This window comes from Falco rusticolus, chromosome 13, assembly GCF_015220075.1.
Source record: "Falco rusticolus isolate bFalRus1 chromosome 13, bFalRus1.pri, whole genome shotgun sequence".
Classification (NCBI taxonomy): Eukaryota; Metazoa; Chordata; class Aves; order Falconiformes; family Falconidae; genus Falco; species Falco rusticolus.
The window spans coordinates 28,823,823-28,844,928 of NC_051199.1; the positions used below are offsets into that span (position 1 = coordinate 28,823,823).

The following is a 21,106-nucleotide window of genomic DNA, read 5'->3' on the forward strand; positions in this document are numbered from 1 at the left end:
AAAGAAAAAAACCAAGCAGGCAGCTGTATTGCCACAGGCTAAACTCGCACAAAACCCCGACTGTGGTCCCACCAGCCAGGGTTCAGCCAGCCAGCCACAGATGTAGTGAGGATTTCCCTCCCAACTCAACCAAGGGAGAACACTGCGGGCTCCAAAAATCCAGATCAACCCTCTGTCTCTCAGCCGCGGGAGGAAGGCAGACACTCGGGCGTCAGGACCTGGGCTGCCCCTGCCTGCTGTTTAAAGCTTGAATAACTGCCGGCCACCTCCTGCCACCATACTGCAGAAGGGCACAGCACATGACACAAGGCTCCCATCACCACGCACGCCTACCAAACCAAACCATATCTCACTATTATTTTGTTCTATTATTTTTTCTTACTGTGTATATCACATTAACAGAAGACAAAAAGGAAAGCTGATTCTAGACCCTTCTCTTCAGGCGTGTGTACGCCTGGAGCCTGCCCCTGCCCTTCACCGGCAGCAACACCAGGCGCCCAGGGATGGGGCGCTTGCACCGAACAGGGACATTGCCGTGATGCTGCGGCATACCCAGCTCTTTCGTAGTACCCAGCCATTACCCGGGAGGTGCCCCAGCCGAGGAGAAAACCTGCGGAAGCACCAGCAGGCAGAGCCAAGCTGGGTGTCCAGCACCCACCCAGCACCGGGCTGGCACCGCCAGGTCAGCAGTGTCCCTGCTGGCATCCCAGTCTGGGCAGGTCTGGCACCGACACCTGCCCTGTCAAATGCGTTTCCCACTCAAACAAGATGTGGTTGTATTTTGTGAAGAGCTAGCAGCTTGGACACAGTCGAAATATTGCTGCCGCTGCCCCTTGCTGGCTGTGCCTCCCTGAGGAGTGCCTGCCAGAGCGCAGCGCTTCTTGGCACATTCCTGAAGGGCATGTCCAGGGTTCTGCTTTCTGCAGCGGCAACCAAAAGTGGTGGGAGCCATTTCTTTGATTCTGTTTCCCAGGCTTTTCCGGCAATAGTCTACCCCAACAGCTCCACCTTTTCTTACCTTTTCCATAAAGAACTTTTTATCATTCCCATGATTTACCGTGCACAAACAACGCCAGGACCGCTGGAAGGAGGAGAAGGGGCACCGTGTTCCCGTGGCAGCTTTCTCTTGTCCCCCCCAGGCGCAGCTCTTGGAGAGCAGGTACCCGGGTCAGCTTGTGAAAGAGAAGGACAAATTTACCCACTTAGGTGCGCAAAAAAGCAGAACCGAGACGCTGCAGTTTCAGCGCACGCTGCTTGGCTGTACCCGCCACAAATGCGGCAGGTATGGGACAGACACAAAATTAGGCTCTGAGAAGTAATATTTTGCACATGAAATCAATTGCTGAAGTTAAAAATAAAGATCATTTGAAAATAACTAATTAACACCAATTGCATCAACTTTGGAAATGACTGCTAAGCAAGCTGCCTGAAGTCACCAAAGTGCCAGCAACAAGGTCAAATACTACAGTGAACCACCGAACTGAAGAAGCAGCTATCTCCAGATTATGCTTCTGCTCTGTTATAGCAAAAAAACAGTTATTCGGGTGCTTGCATTTACACAGAGGCGGCAAAGGGCCTGGTAAATGATGTATTTTCCCCCTCCTGAGACTTGCGGAGGATTCATTTCAACAGCCATCTGCTAACGACTACTCAGGGATGCTCAGCTGAAGCCCATAGAGAAATACCTTGGAGGCAGCAAGCTGCTGACCTGTGGAGCGTGACGGGCTCGGCCACGCGCTGTGTGCTTCCCCGAGCGCACACCGGCTCCTGCAGAGGGCTGATGCCGGCAGAGTGCATCCCTCAGGACTCGGGGTGCTCCCACCCATGGCTCGGGAAGGTAGCCTGCAGCAAAGCAGCTTCCACCGCGATCTTGCTGAGCGAGGTCACCCTGAGCTCTTGGCTACTTTTCCTCTTCAGGCTCTTAAAATCCTTGGGCTGTGCTGGCAGAACACTGTGGCATCGTAACACAGACGGCGTTCTGTGTCAGGGCCCCTCACCCCGGGAGCTGGAATCGCGCACGCCCCAGCAATGTGCGGTGGCTCACAGAGCCCTACCTGTGCCCGCGCCAGGCCGTCCGGCGGCACTTCAACAGCATTGCAGACCAGCCCTGTCCCAGCTGGTCACTAACCTCAAAGTTCCCTTTGGAACCCGCACCTCCTTGGGGCCCACCTCACGTCCCCCGGGCTTTTCACCACGTCTAAACTGAAGTTGGCCAGGGCTGTTAGCGTGGCATCCTGGCTGAACGACAGCCCAAGCCATAACCAGGACAAAGCCCAGCACTAACGCCCCATTTCTCTCTGGGTTTGGTTTGGCTTTACAGCGGGTATGAAAAAGGGCTGGACCTCAGGTCATCTACATGGTTGTTTGCACCTAGAGCAAACGGCTTCCAACACCAACCATGAAGGGACCTCTTACAGACGTCTGCCTGCCGTGCCTGCTGACCCAACTGCTTAATTGTCTTCTTTTATACTTTGTCCAAAAGTTGTTTGCATCATTAAAGACCTTTTACACACTGCTGACTGCAGCTGTTTATCCGCAGGTGCACAGCAATTAACTTCTTATTTATACCGAATCGTCCTTTAACTCTTACATCAAATGGAGTCAGAAGCTTTGAAGCATTTCCAGCAGTAGCCGCAGCACCGGCACGAGGGCACGCGACTGCCGCCCTCACCACGCCGTGCCGGGCTCTGCGGCTTGTGCCACAGCCAGGGCGCACAAGGCACCGTGTCTCTCCTGGGACAGCTGCAGGCAAAAAGTGAAACTTACCCAGACTGCCAAACTGAAATCCTGGATGTTTCCACTTTCGGTTCGAATTCCAGCTTCTTTTGGTTTGGCCATAATTGGATTTTACCATAATTAAGTCACTAACTGAATTCTAAACAAGAAAACAGATATTTAACATTCAGTAGTGGCAAAACAGGGGTTTTATCCACTTGAAAAAATATTAAATGCCTTTTTGGAAATAGGAGTCTCCCCCCAACAAACTTTTCCTATAAATTTGGGTTTGAGGAACCAGCAAAGCCAGGTTTGATGGGCTAGGGCGGCTCTGTGTCACCGCTTGTGTGGCCCTGGCATTTAGGAAACAATGGATTTTTAGAAGGTAAAATCTGCTTGCAGAGCAAGCCAGCATCACTCCACACCCTATTAAGGGAACAAGCATGGGTAACAGGAGAGTAAGGAATAGATGGCACTCACAGGGTGATTTGGAACCGCTCTTTTATTCTCTGGTACCTTAGGTTATGACTCACACAAAAAGATAACGGCTCACACTGATTTTTGAAGAGGTGGTGCGGCACACAGTGACATATTCGGGTGCAATTAGACAAGCTCCACAACCGAAAACGCTTCTGCGTTAGCACATTCATTTTGTTCCTAATTTTGTTTAGTGTACGACAGCAAATAGAGGACAAATAGAAAAAGGAAAGCAGCAGAGTATCTGTTTACCCATGACCTGCGGACACGGGGATACGCTGGCATTTCACAAGCAGACGAACGGTTGCACAGGGGTGACAAGGAACCGCTTTCGTGTCGCTCCACGTGCCGTACCTGCCCTGCCCTGCCTGCTGAGCAGCGCTGCGTTTCAGAATGCCACTCGCTACCTGCAGCGCCGCAGTAACACCCCTAACGCAGGCACTACGCATCACATACAAGCCCACAGTACAGAGGCAACGAACGAAAGCGACGTGCACAGCGCAATCCGCGCCCTAGTACCACCCAAGCCTGGTAAGGCCACAGCTCTGCCAGCCTGCCCGTCCTGCTCCGCTTCCAGCTGTAGCCTTTGCACGCCGCGAGCACCCACAGCGGCAGCCTCAGCCCTGCGCGGGGCCGGCACGGGAAGGTCCCACCACGGCCAGATGTGGTGGGACACTCCAGGCTCTTCTCTGCTTCTCATGGACACCTGAGGCTTTGCTCCAGCTCAGCCCTGACTCCCTGACTTAGCCCCCCCCCCCCCCCCCCCCCCTCAGTTCTGCTTTGATCCTCCAAACCCTTGCTGTGCCAAGCGCCAAGAGGCTCACGTCCCCGTGGAGAGCTGCAAGGCAGCACAGGCTGGCCCGCCACGGAGCCCAGCACCCGTGAGCCGCTTCTTGGACACAGCAACTTACACCAAGAAGCTCTTTAAAGCGATCTTCAGAGAGATGGGAAACCACCTTGGTACCAGGCACGTCGCTGAAGGCTGCTTCAGTGGAGGACAAGAGCTGTGGAGCACAAAAAAAGGGCTTCCAGTCCCACAGGAGGTGTGGGGACAGGGTATAATATGCATTGTAGACATTTTTTATCTCAATACTTTTTCAAAGCAGAATTTTTTAAAAGTTCTAAGTATCCTTTTATGGACTTTCCTTGTGAAGGGCTATCCATCAAAAGTGGAGTCAAGCAAGTCCTAAACAGGCCAATGCGATCAGCGTTACCCTGCTGATTTCAAGGTAACGCCAGCTTGTGCCACTGAAGCACTGGTGGGATTTTTCTTGGTTTTGCTGCCCAGTTACAGTGCGACGGGACCCACACTGGTAGAAGAGAAGGTATCACGCTGGTAGGCTGCTCAGTGATCCAGCCTTGGCTTGACTAGGATGTCTTCTTTGGGAAGAAACACAGTCACATCCTGGCACTGACCTTAATTCACCACTCATTCGAGGCTCCAGATGGAAAACTGCAAGGAGGGAACATTTGTCGTGTGGTTGTTTCAGAGGCTAGAGGGTATCTCTGGAGAGACAAGCAAAAGTAATCTGCGGGAACTGGCCATGCTTCCTTGGAAGGTTTTTGTTTTTTTCATTATCTGGGAACAGCTCACAGTGCAATGCCAGATGCTCATATTTTCCATCACACAAATTATATTTCCGGTGTTAAAATCTCTTCAATGTTAATCTCTTGCAGTACCCTTTTTATTATCCTATCAAAATTGATTTTGTACTATGCTTTGAGGACGAAAAAAACCCCAAGCCACATAAGTGCTAAGCATATTTGGTTATATTGTTTCACACCATTACGGTTGCATATGGAGTTTATTCTTTCTTCAGTAGAATACACTTAACCACCTATAACAATTAAAGATTAAATTGAACATCAGATTTTCATTATGTAAATAGGTCTCCATTTTAAATAACTAAAAATAAAGGCGTGTGGGATTTGTCTGAGACAGGAAATTTCCCCAATTTCATTATCCTGCTCCTTTCTTTTGTATTAAAACCGTACAGTGCCTCTGCAGCACACTGCAGGCTTTAAAGTGAATTAGTTATAAAACACTGGGAGCCAAATCAAGAATTTAAAGCAAAGAATACCTCACAGAACAAATATATCTTTAAATTAAAAGAAAGACAGTCTATTTTTTGTTTTCCTGATTAATACATTTTAATTATATATATATATATATGGTATTGGGTCTGGCTCCAGTTTCTATTTTCACATACTAGGGTTTTTTTTTCATCTTAAGTCTAATTTCTTCCTCTGTGGAAAAACTCCATATGCAAGCCACAGGCTGGGATCCCAGATCATACACACTAACTCAGCTGAATATCTATTTATCATTTTTAATAAATGAGGCACATCACTGCTTTATTTTGTAATATCCTATTAGGAATAGACGTTTGATACATATGGCGAGCACTTATATCTATGATACATATGGCAAGCAATAATTCAATCTCCTGCCAAAGAAGCAGCAAGCCAGCTGGTCTTTGACCCTTTCTGTACTATTATCCGTGGAGAACAAAGAAATTTTGGGCAACTTTCAGTAGAAAAGTGATGACCCCATAAGAGGCACAGGCTGCTTTAAGTTTGATTGCTGCTCCAGCACGGGAGCCGGGTGGGGGAGTGTGCCTGGGCAAGCCAGGCTCTCCTGCCTGGGCTGCCCGCGGGCTGCCCACCGGCCATTTCTTGTCCAACAGCCATCGATTTGCATGTGTGACGTGCTCGAAATAACGTGCCTGGCTCTTGCTGTCTGTACCATGGGCTCCGACTCACACCATCACTTGAGTTGGGTCTGTCCTTTCCAAGGCAGCCCATGGAGCCCACGTGCTGGTGCTTCCAGTGCTGCCCAAGGACTCGGGCCCCGATCTGCCGTGGGTCCCAACCTCCTGACAGTCCAGGCTACCTGTAGGTACACAATCCATCTTTCCTGTTTGTTTCTGCTCCTCTTTCAGCGCAAACCAAGTTCCTTCTGGGATGAAGCCAAGGCATGGCTCCAAGCACAGCTTGCACCAAGGACTGTCCCCAGAAGAGGTCCTGTCCTACTGTCCTGCAGGACGTCCCCTGCTCAGAGCTTTTCCACTCTAGGCTACATCAGCTGTGTCCACCTGGTTCTATCTCCCGGGATGCAAGTCTTGGGCAAGAAGACAATGACCCCTGTATTGCAGTTATCTAAGAAGTGCTCACTCGTTCTGCTACAGCAGCCAGGCGTCACCATGGATGCATGTGCTCGTGCAAGGCGTGCAAGCCAGCGGCTCCACCTTCAGCTTCTCCCACCCGCACCCTCGGCAGGGACGTGGGCAGAGCAAAGGTCCGGCCCCAGGCTGCGCAGCTCTCCCCGCCGAAGGCTGAAGGCCATCTGGCACAGCAGCTTAAACGGAGCATTGCGAAAGCACATGCAGAGGTCTGAGGCATCTCAGGACAACCCTGCTGTTGCTTCATATGTCAGAAACGCTGGGATGGCTCCTCCGGCCCTTCCCCACCTTAGCTGTGGGCAGTGCCCTGTGCCTCCCTGCCCACGCAGATGCACGCACTTCCCCCCTCAGTAACGATGCTTTTGCACTCAAAAGACAGTTGGCCAAACACAGATGTTTGATGCCCCCGCAAAGCCTTCTCTAAAGCATCAGACCACCGTTTGTGACTCTTAGTTCCACGCCCGGAGGAATCAGGCCTGGTATGGCGGGCAGGCTGGAGGGGGTGCCAGCACAGACCGCAACGCCCAGCTCAGCATCGCGGGGCCCTGGCCGGGACTGGCCTCCCCACCGCCTCCTCCCCCCACCCACAAGCGTGACTGCAGCCCCTCGCAGCTCGCACCCCGGCACGGCTGCTTCCTCCCAACCATGCTCCGCTCACCTATTGCACGCAAACTCTCTCCAGGTAATAGTAAGACACTGAATATGTGAAACTTCTCTGGAAGTGAAGACTACTGGATAAAAATAAATAGATAAATTTGTTAACAACACAGTATGGCAGCACACTGGATGCAAAGTGGCAGCCTGCTAAGCAGGATTAATACTTTATGCAAAGATTTGGACTGTCCAAGCTACTATTCTCCATCAGGCAACAATATCGGCTCTGTCAAGGATAAAACAGAAGCCTTTGCATCAAGCAAGAACAAGACAAGCCGTTGCCATGGGATGCTTTCCTGTAACCTTGAGAAACGAAAGGATGGCTTACTGCCTACAGCCAGCGGGTCAGGATCCCACAGAGGCAGATTTTTTTCATGCCCAGAGATTTTTTTAGTATTCCCTTGTGCCACGAGTCCTACAGACCAAGGTCCAGCATCCGAAAAAAACATTCATAAATGATAGCACTTCTGCCAGGCGTATTGCCTCCAGCACGCTCTGTTTCCTGAAAATGCAGCGACGTAAGTAGGCGTCCGCATTCTCCGGGGTACTTCCTGCTGATGCGTGTCATCCCATTACGAGAAATACTCTGTAAACTTTCCTTTAATATGTGAAATAAATTAATTTGTTTTTAAAAGCTGTTAAAAAAGTTTTCCCGACATATATTTTGTTTATTGCTTAGCAGCAGGAGTTCTGGGTTTCCGCGAGGGAAATATTTGTTCTTGACTTGGTTTGGATCCATGACTTATACACTCCCTCATGTTAGAAACATTGTTTCTGTGACCGCTCTCATTATTGTACATGCTATTCCCCTCTTCACAACTTAGGACCACGCAGTCATTCTTTACTGCTGCTGCTGCTGCAGGACACAAACACCGGAGCAGCGGGCAAGCGCCCAGCCTGTAAATCTGCCCTGCACGGCCCCGGGCCCCGGGCGGGAGGGCTGCGCGGCGCGGGGCTGGCGATACCCATCACCGGACAGGTTGCTTTCCGCGCCTGCGCTCTGGCTTTACCTTAAGCACAGATGTTACTGCACAGGGTGATTCCAGCCAGCGGAATGGTCCACAGGTAAATATCCCACCTTTTCTTCCATGTAAGCACTCCAGTATTAAATGCCAGGTTACATCATCGGGGTTCACCATGACACCTGTTCCGTAGCTGCACAAGGGTGTGAAATTTTGCAATAGCATTTACCAGATTTACATTACCTAAAAATTCTCCTAAGACTGTAAAATACAACCGAAGTTCATCTAAAAATTTTATGAAAGATCTATGTAATAGAGCTCTGATGCTCCTAATTTTAAGAGCTGTCTCAATGAAAATCTATTACTTTGGCACACAAAGACTGTGGGTGGACAGTGGAGTAACAATTTTCAAGCTCAAAGGAGTCAGGATCATTCCTAACAAAAAATGACCATCGTCACCAACCAGAAAAGGGGACTCTGGCCATCCTCCAAACAGGCTTCAAACATCCCTTCTTTCTGCCTTCATGGAATTGCTGAAAAATTCATTTCCCGAGGCTTGTGTTTCAGTGCAATTGCTTTCACATCTTTGACATTTCCAATTTTCAACATTCGTAAGAAAAATGCAAGTATCTGAGCAAAGTCAGCAGGTCCCACAGTCAGTTCCCACCACTTTCCAAGTACCTTGGTTGTGCTTAAGACTCACTGTTGCTGTCAGCCAACTCATTATTCAGTCGGTATTAAGCATAATCCCATTTTAGTAAACCGGACAAGGCTCCAGTGCGCATATGGAGGATGCAGCCCACCAGCACGCGCTCGGGGAAGCTACCGCCGGGCTCTCCTGCAAGGGGAAGGGAAGCCGGGCTCCTCCGGGCTGAGGAGAGCCAAGAGGTGAATTGCTGGACCTCCAGCACCCAAAGCCTATACTCTCCCCAGGACAGTATGTGTTTGAGTCTAACACCCCCCCATCAGCTGGGGTTCAGAGAGTCAGTTCAGGTCCGTTCAACCCGCCAGGCGACTGCAGAGCACCTACACCATCCCCGTGCAGCAGCAGCTACCAGAGTAATCTTCAGAATACTGATTTCTGTTGTTGCTTTTGGAACTTGTGTATAGAGGACTTTTGAGCTTTTGAATAAACTCCGCTACCGCTGAAATCAGGTAAGGCTTACTGATGGCTTCAGTGGGAACAGCAGCTGGCTAAGACAAAGTGTGTTTTCAAATCTAGTGCCAGAGACTGAATCTAGAACAGTAGATTCTTCCACCAACGTTACTGAATAAAATGCATTCCCTGTCATGCCACTGGATTCAACATTGCTTTTCTAATTTTCTCCAACATTGAAGACACGGCTTACTACTGTCATTTTGTCACGTACAGGACTACCTCATGACCAATAAATCCTGAGAAGGCCAAGGTTCATGGTGCAATTGTAAACATATTTTAAAAAATAAACGTGTCCTGTGAAGAAGCAACTGCATGACTCCAAGTGAAGAGCAAGACCAGTCCCAAAACTTAAACAGGAGCAGGCCATTTCAGTCCTCCTATGCGTGCTCTGAGGGTCTCCAAAATGTTCCCCTCTAACTTACCTCCTATGGAGCTTCTGTCCAAGCCAGAGCCGAGGGTCTCAGAAGATGAACCTGGTCTTTCAAGAGAGTGACTCTTGGGGCGCCAGTAGTCTGAGCTGCCCCCACACCAGGGGCTCCCACTAGCCTGGAGCTCAGCCACAGCTCTGCCCTGGCCCAAGGCCTGGCCCAAGCTGGCTCAGCGCGGCAGGTCCACCTCTGCCCAAGTGACTTGCCAGGCTGACCTGGGCTGCTTCGTTGCCTCTCTGTCTGCTGACCGCCGGGCTGTCGCCAGAAGCTGTTACTGTCACCAAACTGGCCCTGTTCAGGCTACCTGTCCAAAACACTTGAGAATCTGGTGACACAGTAAGTAAAAATCCCAGACTGTGCTGCCCATCGCTGTTTTGCTTTGCCCACCCGGTGCTCCACACCGACAAACCGCCACAGCAGCTCCACACCGACAAACCGACAAACAGCCACACAGAGCTGCCGTGTTCAAAGAGCAGCTACTCCTGCAGTGTCTGCGTGCTAGCAAAGATAACTGAGACTTCTCTGGGCTTTTTATACTCTGAAACAAACGACGGTTCCACATATCAAGGAGTAAATCAAGATATTGATCCTCCTGTGTAACAATTTTACAGAGAACTCCAGCGTGTCTACTTTGAAGCCTGAAATTATGCTTAACAAAGGCACTTTTCTAATGAAATTCAAGAGGCAACCATCTTTTGGACAAAATGTATTAAGTCTTCAACTCCTTGTTAATTAGCACAGCTTGAAGATTGCACACAGAGTGTCCCTGCCAACAGCTAGTCTACTGAGCAGACAGATTGGCCACGTTTTCATGCTGAGTGATATATACTCCACAACTAGCGAGTCTCACTGACCTAAGCATAACTATTTGCAAATGTAATACTGTTCAATTAAATAATGGCAGAAATCCGATTCTAACCAAACAAATCACATTTTTACACCAGAAACGAGCAATTAAGCTACATGGGAGAACACATAAAATAGGAAGATTCCAATGAAGTGGTTAAGTAAAATAGTATTTGAAATTAGCAATTATTTTAATTACGCCTATTGAAGATGTGCTCCTCTTGGAGAGACAATATTTTTTGTTTTTTACTTTTCTCATTTTGAAATGTAGGTAGCAATTAGTTACGCCGATATGCAATGGACAAAGAAACATTACGGCATTACAAATGTATAAAAGTTTAACTTAAAATTAAGTTGTCAAAATGCATGAATTGCATCAGCTAAGATTTGACCCTCAGGGTCCACAAGTAAATGGTCATTTGAATGGTCATTTGATGCACTGGAATGGCTTCCCATGCGCTATGCATGCATACGTGGCTGTCAGAGCTGACTCAGTTGTCTTCTTATAGCTGCAGTAATCCTGCTCCTGGGCTCATTCAGCGAAGCTGCCCTTCCTCTCGGAGGATGCGGTGGGGCTAGAGCCGGCAAGGCCATGCTGCTGCTGCTGTTACGCTTACCGGAGGTGGGTGCCTTCGCAGCTCGTGAAATACCAAACTGTCCGGAGAGATTGATTTCCTTCCCAGTGCCCGGGCTTGTGCGGCTCTTCTGTCCGTAATCAGCGAGCAGGGCAGCAGGGGAGGTTAGGCTGCCCTGAGCCAGGGAACACGGCGATAACGGGAAGTTTCCACTGAGCTTTTTTAGTTCCAGTACTTGTTCCCTGGCTTGAGTCAAAGCTGCAGTCAGCTCATAGCGTTCCTCACACTCTCTGCGCACCGTTTCCTGGAGAAGAGTGTTCTGCAAACAGAAACAAACACTGGCTGTACAAAATGCCATTAGTCAAAACCTGCGCCTATTCAGCTCTCAGGCTTAAGGCAGGGGCGGCTGGAGGGTGCTGATGCACACAAATCCTTCCATGCTTCCCCATATTTTGGTTTCTCTGAAAGGAGAACTGAAGGACATACATCAGCATTTACACACCCTTCATTCCCTCAGGAGACAGTGGAAAATATGAGGTAAGTTATCAGAAGTTACTTCTGATCTCCTGCCCACCCTCCAGCGAGGGGGAAACTGGGAATGCTGCTCTTGGAAAGGAAAAAGCAACAGACAGAGGCTGAGTACTACTGTGCCAGTTCATTATGATAAGATGTTCAAGAAGTTATCCTCCTCTCTAATTTAAATAATTGTGCACTCTTTTTTTTTTTGTGACTGCATTCTTGATTATTATTTCCCAAATAATTGGGATAAATAATTTTCAGTCTAGTGTTTTTCACAAGCGTTGCACTGTGATGGTAAGTGACTGGTAGGGCCTGGAGCAGATAACTGAAACCGTTCCAGCACTACAGAAGTCCCCAAGTTGTTATATTGTGTGGAACTTATTTGTGATGCTAATTTTCCTGGCTTCCAGCTGCAACAAAAAGCAAAGAAAACACGAGAGCCGACATCACTAAATTGAGTCACAGAAGTCAGAACTACTGAAAGTACTCCTACAAGCAGAACCCCCCACTCTTTTGTTCTTCTAGCAAGCCATTGTGGCCAACACCAGGAGGTCCACGAGAATGGAAGGGAAGCAACCACCAAGGCAAGCTCCAGCACAGTGTGACGATCAAGTCACACGGAGAGCCCCCTCAGTCACACACAACCTCATTGCTCGGACACAAACTTTTCTATGTAAACCTCTTCAGCGCTAAGGGAATGAGCTGTATGCCAGGTCAGCTCACGTATCACCTTGAAGGGAGGACGAACATTTGTATTTGAAATTCGCCACATGACTGTGACAGTGGGTGTATACAGGGATGAAAATGTGTAAGAAAGATAACCTCAATAGCACTTTTTTGATGTTTTGAAGAGCAATTACCGGTATCAGTACAGTCAGAGCACAGAAGTCTGTTCCCACTAAAGTGGAAGACGGTAAACTCTGCTTAGTCAAGAAGAGGTTACTTAAACTACTACATTTTTGCAGGCACGTTTCTGTCAAAACTTCAAAAATTATGGAGAAATTGAGTCTTTTGTTGACCAATTTTTTTTAAGACTTTAAAATTTTACTTTGTAGCGGATGTAGAGTGGAAAAACAGAATTTCTGCTCAGGATGTCTAACTTCTGTGCCAACTGCCGGCGAAGGAGCTGCTGGAGAAGGAACATAACTACATGCAGAGGCAAAAGAGGGAGAGATATAAATATCCAATCGAACTTATTCTCTGAATACCAAACTCTGCAGGCAACTTAACAAAAGAAAGTTAGATATTACTTTTCCTGCCACTCAGACTGTCACCGATAGTCCATGAAATTATTTGGGAATTGTTACCTGCAAATCTGAGAAAGTATCCTGGTGCAAAGTTTATCCTAAAAACAGTTTCAGCTTTCAGCCACTCATGTCCCCATTTCCTCACACAATTTATATTAGAGGGGGAATTCTGCTTCAGGGGGGTATGTGTGTAGGTGTGGGGTGGGGGGTGGGGGGGTGGGTGTGAGTATGTGTGAGAGCGTGTGTGTGTGTGTAAGTGTGTAAACTAAGAACGTCAGCAGAGCTGGTGGATCTCACAATTGAGGATAAGTGTTCCTTACTCTGCTGAAGGTCTTTCCAAGAGCATTTTCCATAGGTACAGGACAGAAGAACTGCCAACATCATTCTAATTTTACTAACACAGTGTTTCTGAACCCTTTTCAAGGAAGAAATAAATATCGACCCAAGCCCTAATTCATTTTGAAGAGGTTTATTTTCTCTGTTCACCATTTTTTTTCTGCCACTTAATTACTTTGGACATTCCAGTCTAATCTTATCTGCAGTCCCTGACTTCACATTTCTCGTAGAGCAGTACAGCTCTCTCCTCCCTTCCCATTATATTCCAAACATTCAGCAAATGCTTGTGGTAAGAATATCCACCAGCCAAATTTCTCTTCACATTTGATTAGGTTTTATGCATTCCTATGTTACAGAAAGTGGCTTTACTGGTGGGAGGTGAGATGCATCCCCATTAGCACAGTGGGATGCACACACATACTCCTACATTAAGAGATGTAGTCTCTGCCCCAGAAGCTACTCTAAACAGGACTGGGTCCACTCTTCTTCCTTTTGAGAGTATGAAGTTTTTTTCTTACAAATTATTTCCAAAATAAGTAAGATTACTGGGAGGATTGCTGCTGTCCAGTTCAAAGCATGAGAAATGTCCGTGTCTTCTACTTTAAAAACATGAAGAATGCTTTAGTGTTTACTCATGCTTATGTAGCATGATGTCAGGCTAGAGACCAAGAAATGCCTTGCAGGACCTGATAAATATATTTTTTTTTTTTTGAAAAAATTAAACACTAGTTTAAGTGCTTGCTGAATTAAGAACTTAAGATATATTGTGACATATTGTATCTATGAAATTATGATGGACTAGTTTTATAAATCTTTTAATTTCAATGGTTTTTAAACCAGTACATAACAGGGTCTGAAATATAGGTGCTGTGAATGATTTTAGAAATCACATGTCTCTAAGTAAAAATAGCAAGGCATTTCCTCAGTCATGTTCCTACCTCCTCTTGAACTTGACTCAAATTGTGAATCAGCTGTGTCCTCTCCTGGGTTAATTTTTCCAGTTCATCTGACTTGTGTTTCATTTCTTTCCTCATATTGTCCAGAAATGATTCGTTATTGTTCTTTTCCATTGTCAGCTGAAATTCAAGCTCAGTAATTAGTCTTTTAAGGCTCTGAATTTCTTTTTCCTTATCTTCATCTTTCTCTGCGAGTTTGATCTGTGCATCTTGTAGCTTCTTTTCAAGAATTTCTGTCTCCATCCTTAAGCTATTGGTGGCACTGGATATTAAACCTGGTATCTGCATGAGATTAGACAAAAATTTCATTAGTCTATATTCAGTGGATATCTTAAGATACATACAATTAAGTATCAGACAAATGTTGACTTCAGGAAAAAAGAACACAGATGCAAACATGTGTGTCCTCAGAGGCAAAAAAAAAAGCTTTGAATTTACATAAAACTCTCAAAGGATATCAGAGCTGTAAATTAATCAAAACTCACTCGGAACAGAGAGATTAATTAGTATATCCAAGATCAAACAAACAAAGAGAGGTAAAAAAGGGAAAAAAAATTTTACTGCAAGTCAGTATTTCTTCAGGGTTTTAAAATCATAGTCAAATATTTGGAAAGTGAACTAAGCCAAACTGTTATTTTCAGCTTTTTAAAACACTGTGCAAAATACTGAATTTTAAACAACAATATAATCTCAACAAATTTCTTTGATTTTTCCAGAATTCTCAAGAAATGTGTCAAATCTTTTGAAAACTAAGGTTATAGGTACAAATTTCAATTTCTACATAAAATTTCCAAAAAACTGTAGGTCTGGGTAGCTGGGAATAGCCAACAGCATGTGATGCAACCACCAACACAGACAAGAAAGCAGTTAACTGGCCACTAGACTTTACCCCATTGGTGCTGAATTAATCTGGGAAAGGAAAAAAAACCCAACACTAGTACAGATGGTTTTGTGAGAACTCATCATAGTCTGAAACATTCCAAAGCTTTTGAAAAATTATGATGTTAGTTTAAAAATAGTAATAAGTACAGTCCATGGACATAGATGAACTTCCGGTAGAGAAAATGCAAGAAAAGAAAGAACTTCCACACCATTTAAATTTAACTAGAATAGTTACTTTTTGGCTCATTCCATTAAAAAGAAAAAAAAAGAAAAAAAAAAGAAAAAAATATAACATATACTAAGACTGGGAAAAAATATATCATTTAGATACAGGACTACACATAAAGATGGCTTTAGTCCTTCATGAACCATTTTTTAATAGTTTACACTACTGTCACAAAACTTGCCTCGAGTGTTACACACCTTCTTCTGGAGCTCTTCGTGATCTCTCTGATATTTTGTGATTAGTTCTTGCTGTTTTTGTCTCTCAATGTCTAGTTCCACTCTCGCTTCTTCCTTGACTTTAAGAATTGCTTCTTTGTGTCGTGCTTCACCTTTAGCCAGACCAATCTCCATCTAGGGAACAAGTGGGTTTCAACAATACGTAGCAGCTCATCCTAAAATACTTTTCACATTCTACACTGCCATAAATGGAGTGATGTGAAATTTGGCAGACTGAGATTTTGGGCGCTGGACACATCCGAACAATCGCAACCGCTGGAGCTTGGCGAGGGAAAGCTTCCCCTGGCCGGCAGCTCCCAGTGGCACAGCTGGCTTCTGCTCTGCATTGCACCAGCACCGAGCCACAGCCGGCAGCCCTGGGGAGACGTCGCACAAGCCCCACGGTGTCTCGAGTGGTGCTAGAGGCCTAAACGTAGGCAATTGAACTTCATGCTAAATCACTATGAAAACACTGTTACAAAATCCTTAGCTACTTCTTGAAATAGATGATTGTTTTGCTGGAAGTATTTGCTCTGGAGGTAAAATTCAGCTTTTTACGACTTTCAAATGCAGTAAAATGATACATTTCACAGTAAACAACATCCACTGTGCTTAAAATAGGCCATAAGCTCAATATTAAAATATAAAGGTGTTAACTCTTTCTTACAAAATCACTTATCCACGCTCTGCCACTCAGCCTTCTCAGAGTAGCAGTTTACCATACAGAGTGCTCATCTGCCGGCTCCCAAGGACCATGCTCAGGTGACACACACTCCACACATGCCATCTTGCAATTTAGAAGTGCAATGCATGTTAGCACCACGCACCTATTCCATCATGCGTGCCTCTTAACCTAAATCTGCTATAAATACCAGAAATCTAGAGGAAGGAGCAGAGAGGAACCTCCACTGAACCTCTCCGCACAGCAGCAGCAGGATGCCTGGTGCTGGTGGTGCACAGCCACCGCCCTGGCCCCATCACCAGCTCAAGGTTCCAGGGAGCAGCAAGGCTCCACGGCTTGAGGACTGTAGGGAGCAGCTCTGGCTCATTTTTGAGTCCAAACAACACTGCACTGATGATACATATGTGGGACAAGCTCTGGACAAAAAAAGTGGTGAAATGGAAGTGAAAGAGCTGCAAATTCTGGGTAAAATATCCCAGTCCTTAAGACATCTCACATATTTAACATTATAAATGCAAATGTGAAAATTCAGCCATAATTTCCTGAAAATAAAAGCCTGGTTTCTGGAGGCTTTTATTTCAGACTCTCCAATACCAAAGGCTGTATTTTGAAAAATACTTTTCCTAAACCACTATGTTAATACTGTGTTTCTGCAGGCTGAATTCTAATGGACTTAATTGCAGCGCGCTGGAAGAATATGAAAGGCACATTAAACATGCACAACACTAGCCTAATTACTTAAAATTATTAAAAGCAGAGAAGCTCAGAATGAGCTTAATTACAATTATCTAATTTCACATAGTAATTATGAGCAAAAGTATAACAAATCCTCCTAACTCTTCTTGAGGAAAAGATAAATTGAAAATACTTACATTATTTTTAAAATCAAAATATACCCAATTCTGGACATGGAATAGGCACAAATCCCCCAGCTAAGGTTTAGCTTAAAATTGGTATATTTATAAGATCCTCAACGCAAGCTATTATTATTGTCATCATTATTATTATTATTTGTAGTATATTTGTATCTTCTACATTATTAGCTATGGGAATTTCTAATAATAGAAAAACACATTTATTAACTCCATATATTATTATAGAAGCAGACCATATGTCGGAAGCTACCTGATCACAAATACTAAAAAAATAAAAGGCAGTATAAAAAAACCTCTAAGCTCATTTTGAAGATTATAAAAGCATTTTTCCCATTTAACACTTGAAGCTAATAAAGCTGATAACCAGAACTGGAAATAAAATAGCAGTTCATCTTCAAAGAAAGCATAATGGCTACTAATTGCTTTAAACCCACTTACATGTACCTCATTAATACATACTAAAAAAATAAACAAATAACCCATACACAAATGTTTATATCAATCTTAAAATCTTTTGTAAAAGATTTTTTTGTTGTTGTTCCATTAAAACAATTTAAGGTCCCTTCCAACACCAACCGTTCTATGATTACCTGTATTTTAAATAAAAAAATGGAACACTTTATACTTACACAATGGCACACTGACCCAAGAAAAAGATAACTTTGTCACTTTGTCACATGTTGATTCTTTTGTCTGATGAGAACGTTTTTGGAGCACTTGCTGTTCGCTACATTTTAAGGGCTGTGAGAGCAAAGCTGTAATTTCTCTTACTAGTAGCAGCCTTTATCTTGTTGTAATGTCAGGTTCAACAATACACCGTGATTATGCAGACAGTGTGACCTCATTCTAAAATTATATCCTGCGACAGACAGGTTAAGAAGTTTTGAAAGAAATGTAATTGATCTTAATTGCTAGTAGTCCAAAAATTTTCCTGAGACTAAATAAAGCTTTCAGGCACTTACCACGTACTGAACCAAAAGAGATGGCAATTTTAGTCACCAATTATACAAGGCTTAAATCAGAAAAGTCAGAGTTATTGTTCAATGCTTTTTTCAATTTTTCCTTCACCCTTTTTTTTTTAAAAAAATTCTTTTCTTTCATTTGGGGGTGGTTTTGGTGCTCATGTGAAAAAGTTTACGTGCTCACAGTTGTTTACGGTAAACAGCTTTCCAGATCCCACTGGAAGAGAGTGGCAGCTGCACTCTCCAATCCCAGCTACAGTCTCTGGCTCAGCTTCCCAGCATCACCCAAAACTCCAGGAGAAGGCATCCTGGCCTGCCACAGGTCCCGGCACCCCAGACTGCCGTTAGGCAGTGCAGGTGCTCAAAGCCCAGTATAAACCAGGAGCTGTAGCACTGCCAGCGTTCCAACCAGCCATGCAATTAACTCAGAAACCACCTATTCAACCAGCACATAAAATGGGCATACACCTATATTTTTAAAATCAGCTGAAATTATCTTTCCACAGAAGACTCCAAATCCAAGTACATACTAAAAGACAACTAACAAACTACAACCTCACTTTTTCCTACTCTCTGTTCCCCAGCCAAGCCAGTCATCCCCTGAATTCGGGGCATCCTCCTGGCTGTATTTTAACCATCCTTCTTATCTGTAGCCTTTACTTAATTTCTTTTTTCCTTCACTCCATTAAATAGAGGAAAAATGGGCATGTAAAAAGGAGCATACATCCATGGAAGGTTTATCATTCTTCCTCCCACCTTGCCCTTCCAGCTCGCCATGAAAGAAACCACTGCCCGATTACCCAAAGGGCCTGGGTGGGAGAGTGCATGCAAGCCTTTAATAAAAAAGTGTGCAAACAATTAATAAAACAACAAAAAGATGGGCCATTTCACAGAGAAGCCAAGTCGTAGGAGTGTCAAATGAAACACAGAGGTATTTTCACAGTAAATTTCACTGAAGTCTTTATTTTCATACTGCTCTGATTTGCAGGGAAGGCAAGCAAGACAACCCAGAAGAGTCATTAGCAGGAGACTGTCTGGCAGAGAGAGGACTGCCCGAAGGGAACTGGTGATACTGGAGGTCAGCAGAAGGAGCAGAAGCCTTTGCACACTTGAGGTCCATTCTAGCTCAGGGACTATGAAGGTCAAAGGCAAGTGTAAGGTCCTGCTCCTGGGCAGGGACAGCCCCATGCACCAGCACAGGCTGGGGCTGACCTGCTGGGGGGCAGCTCTGCGGGGAAGGACCTGGGAGCGCTCGTGTACAGCAAGTTGCCCATGGGCCAGCAGTGTGCCCTCGTGGCCAAGGGGGTGGTGGGATCCTGGGGTGCATGAGGAGAAGCGTGGGCAGCAGGTCAAGGGAGGTGATCCTCCCCCTCTGCTCTGTCCTGATGTTGGGTCCAGGCTGGGCTCCCCAGTTCAAGTGAGACAGGGAGCTACTGGAGAGGGTCCAGTGGAGGCTACAAAGATGACGAAGGGGCTGGAACATCTCCTTTATGGAGGAAAGGCTGAGGGAGCTGGGCCCGTTTAGCCTGGAGAAGGCTGAGAGGGGATCTCACCAACGCATGCAAATGACTTGAAAACGAGTGTCCAGAGGATGGGTCCAGGCTCTTTTCAGTGGTGCCCAGCGACAGGACAAAGGGCAACGGGCACAAACTGCAGCACAGGAAGCTCCATCCGAATACGAGGAAAAACTGCTTTACCTGGAGGATGACACGGCACTGGAACAGGCTGCCCAGAGAGGTTCTGGAGTCTGCTCTGGAGACACTATGCTACAGCAGCTTGTTTGTTTAGCTCTGCTTTGGTTTACAAACACCTGTCTTGTAAGCAAAGGGTATTTTTGCTCATCTGCTTATTGTTTATTTACAGTTCTGTTTTACAAATAGCAACTTTCAGTTTCACTTCACCTAACCCACAAGCAGGAAGGCTCTGCGCTCTCCGTCTTGTCAACAACGCCCAACCTTGTTTTTACTAGGAAACTGCTTCAATAGTAAATATATGTTTTCCTAGCCTCTGCCAGACATGTCAGGAAACAAATCCAGGCACCAATACGCTTCCCCACACAGAACTGTGGTTCAGAGTTGATAACCCAGACCGTGGGAGACAGAACAGGGTGAGATCTGTACTTGTGTAGGACAATGGTCCATGAAAGTGGCTTTTCCTGCTGCACCCCCTCCTGCAGAACACACGGGGAACGCATTGAGCTTGGGAAACCAGAGGTTCAGTGGGCTCAGACCTGTTTCTCACACCTGGGCTCTCTGTGGACTGCACTCCCAACACAGGCACCTCACAAACACCCTGAAACCTGGGAAGTCTAGATCAGACCTGAACATCTGCCAAGTCTGTAAACACTCATACTACATACCTTTCGCATTCAGTTTCAACCTATGTAGAGAGATCACTCCTTAAATCCTCTAGTACAAAGAATACTGTTGACACATTTGCATTTGAGGAGATAGATACCTGGCTTACTTGTACTCATCCGTGACAGCTGACTACAGCTAGAAAAAAAAATATAAAGAAGAAATCAAAAGGGTGCCAACTGCACATCCAGTATTACCTTCTCCCTCCAGTTATCTTCATTCCTCATCTTCTGTCTTAATGTTTCCTGCAGCTGCTCTGTTCTGTTCTGATGAGAAATCAGCATTAACTCCCTAGAAACCACAAAAACTCGTATGTAAATATGTGCTCTGCCCAGATTGGTGGTATGCCATTTTCTTGCAATTAAGTCCTTTGTGGTAAAGGCTCGTCTTTTCCGCTTTGTTTAGTATTCTGTGCAGTAAGCCCACGAATCCTGCCTGGAGCCCAGAGGCACAGCAGTAATCACTGTTTAGCATTTGCATAATGCCATCACATGTTTTATGAATTTTATGTTTTAAAGAAAATACTACAGTTGATCTTTCTTCCACACACATATATTCAAACTTCAAATATTTTTAGTATTTCTCATGTCAAATTTTGAAGAACACTGAACAACTGTTATAATGGTCAAACAGAAATTGCTGTATTTAATGAACTCAGAATATTACTATCATTAAGTAAAAAAAGTTTCAAATTAAATAGGTTTTGAATTAAAAACACTGAGTAGTTTCTACTGTTAAGAGTTACTGTTTGTTATGTGAGGTAGAGCAAAAGCACTGGAGAGTTTCAACTCTTGTAACTTAGATTATTAGCAATATATCAACTGGAACAACTCACGTATCTGGGGTTCAAG

General features: G+C 45.4%; 1 protein-coding gene across 4 annotated transcripts in view; it reads right to left on the minus strand.

The window, feature by feature from the left end:
- Positions 1–10,572: 10,572 nt before the first annotated feature.
- LEKR1 (leucine, glutamate and lysine rich 1) overlaps positions 10,573–21,106 on the minus strand; it is a 58,792-nt gene continuing 48,258 nt past the window's right edge. For 3 of the 4 annotated variants that reach the window (XM_037407442.1, XM_037407447.1, XM_037407444.1), the window contains exons 9-12: positions 20,453–20,546; positions 15,362–15,514; positions 14,039–14,338; positions 10,573–11,317 (exon numbers count right to left, since the gene is read on the minus strand). In XM_037407442.1, the coding sequence (XP_037263339.1) occupies positions 10,904–11,317; positions 14,039–14,338; positions 15,362–15,514; positions 20,453–20,546 (961 nt within the window). In that variant the 3' untranslated portion in view covers positions 10,573–10,903. The remainder of the gene's footprint in view (positions 11,318–14,038; positions 14,339–15,361; positions 15,515–20,452; positions 20,547–21,106) is intronic. The other variant, XM_037407443.1, reaches the window with a different exon arrangement.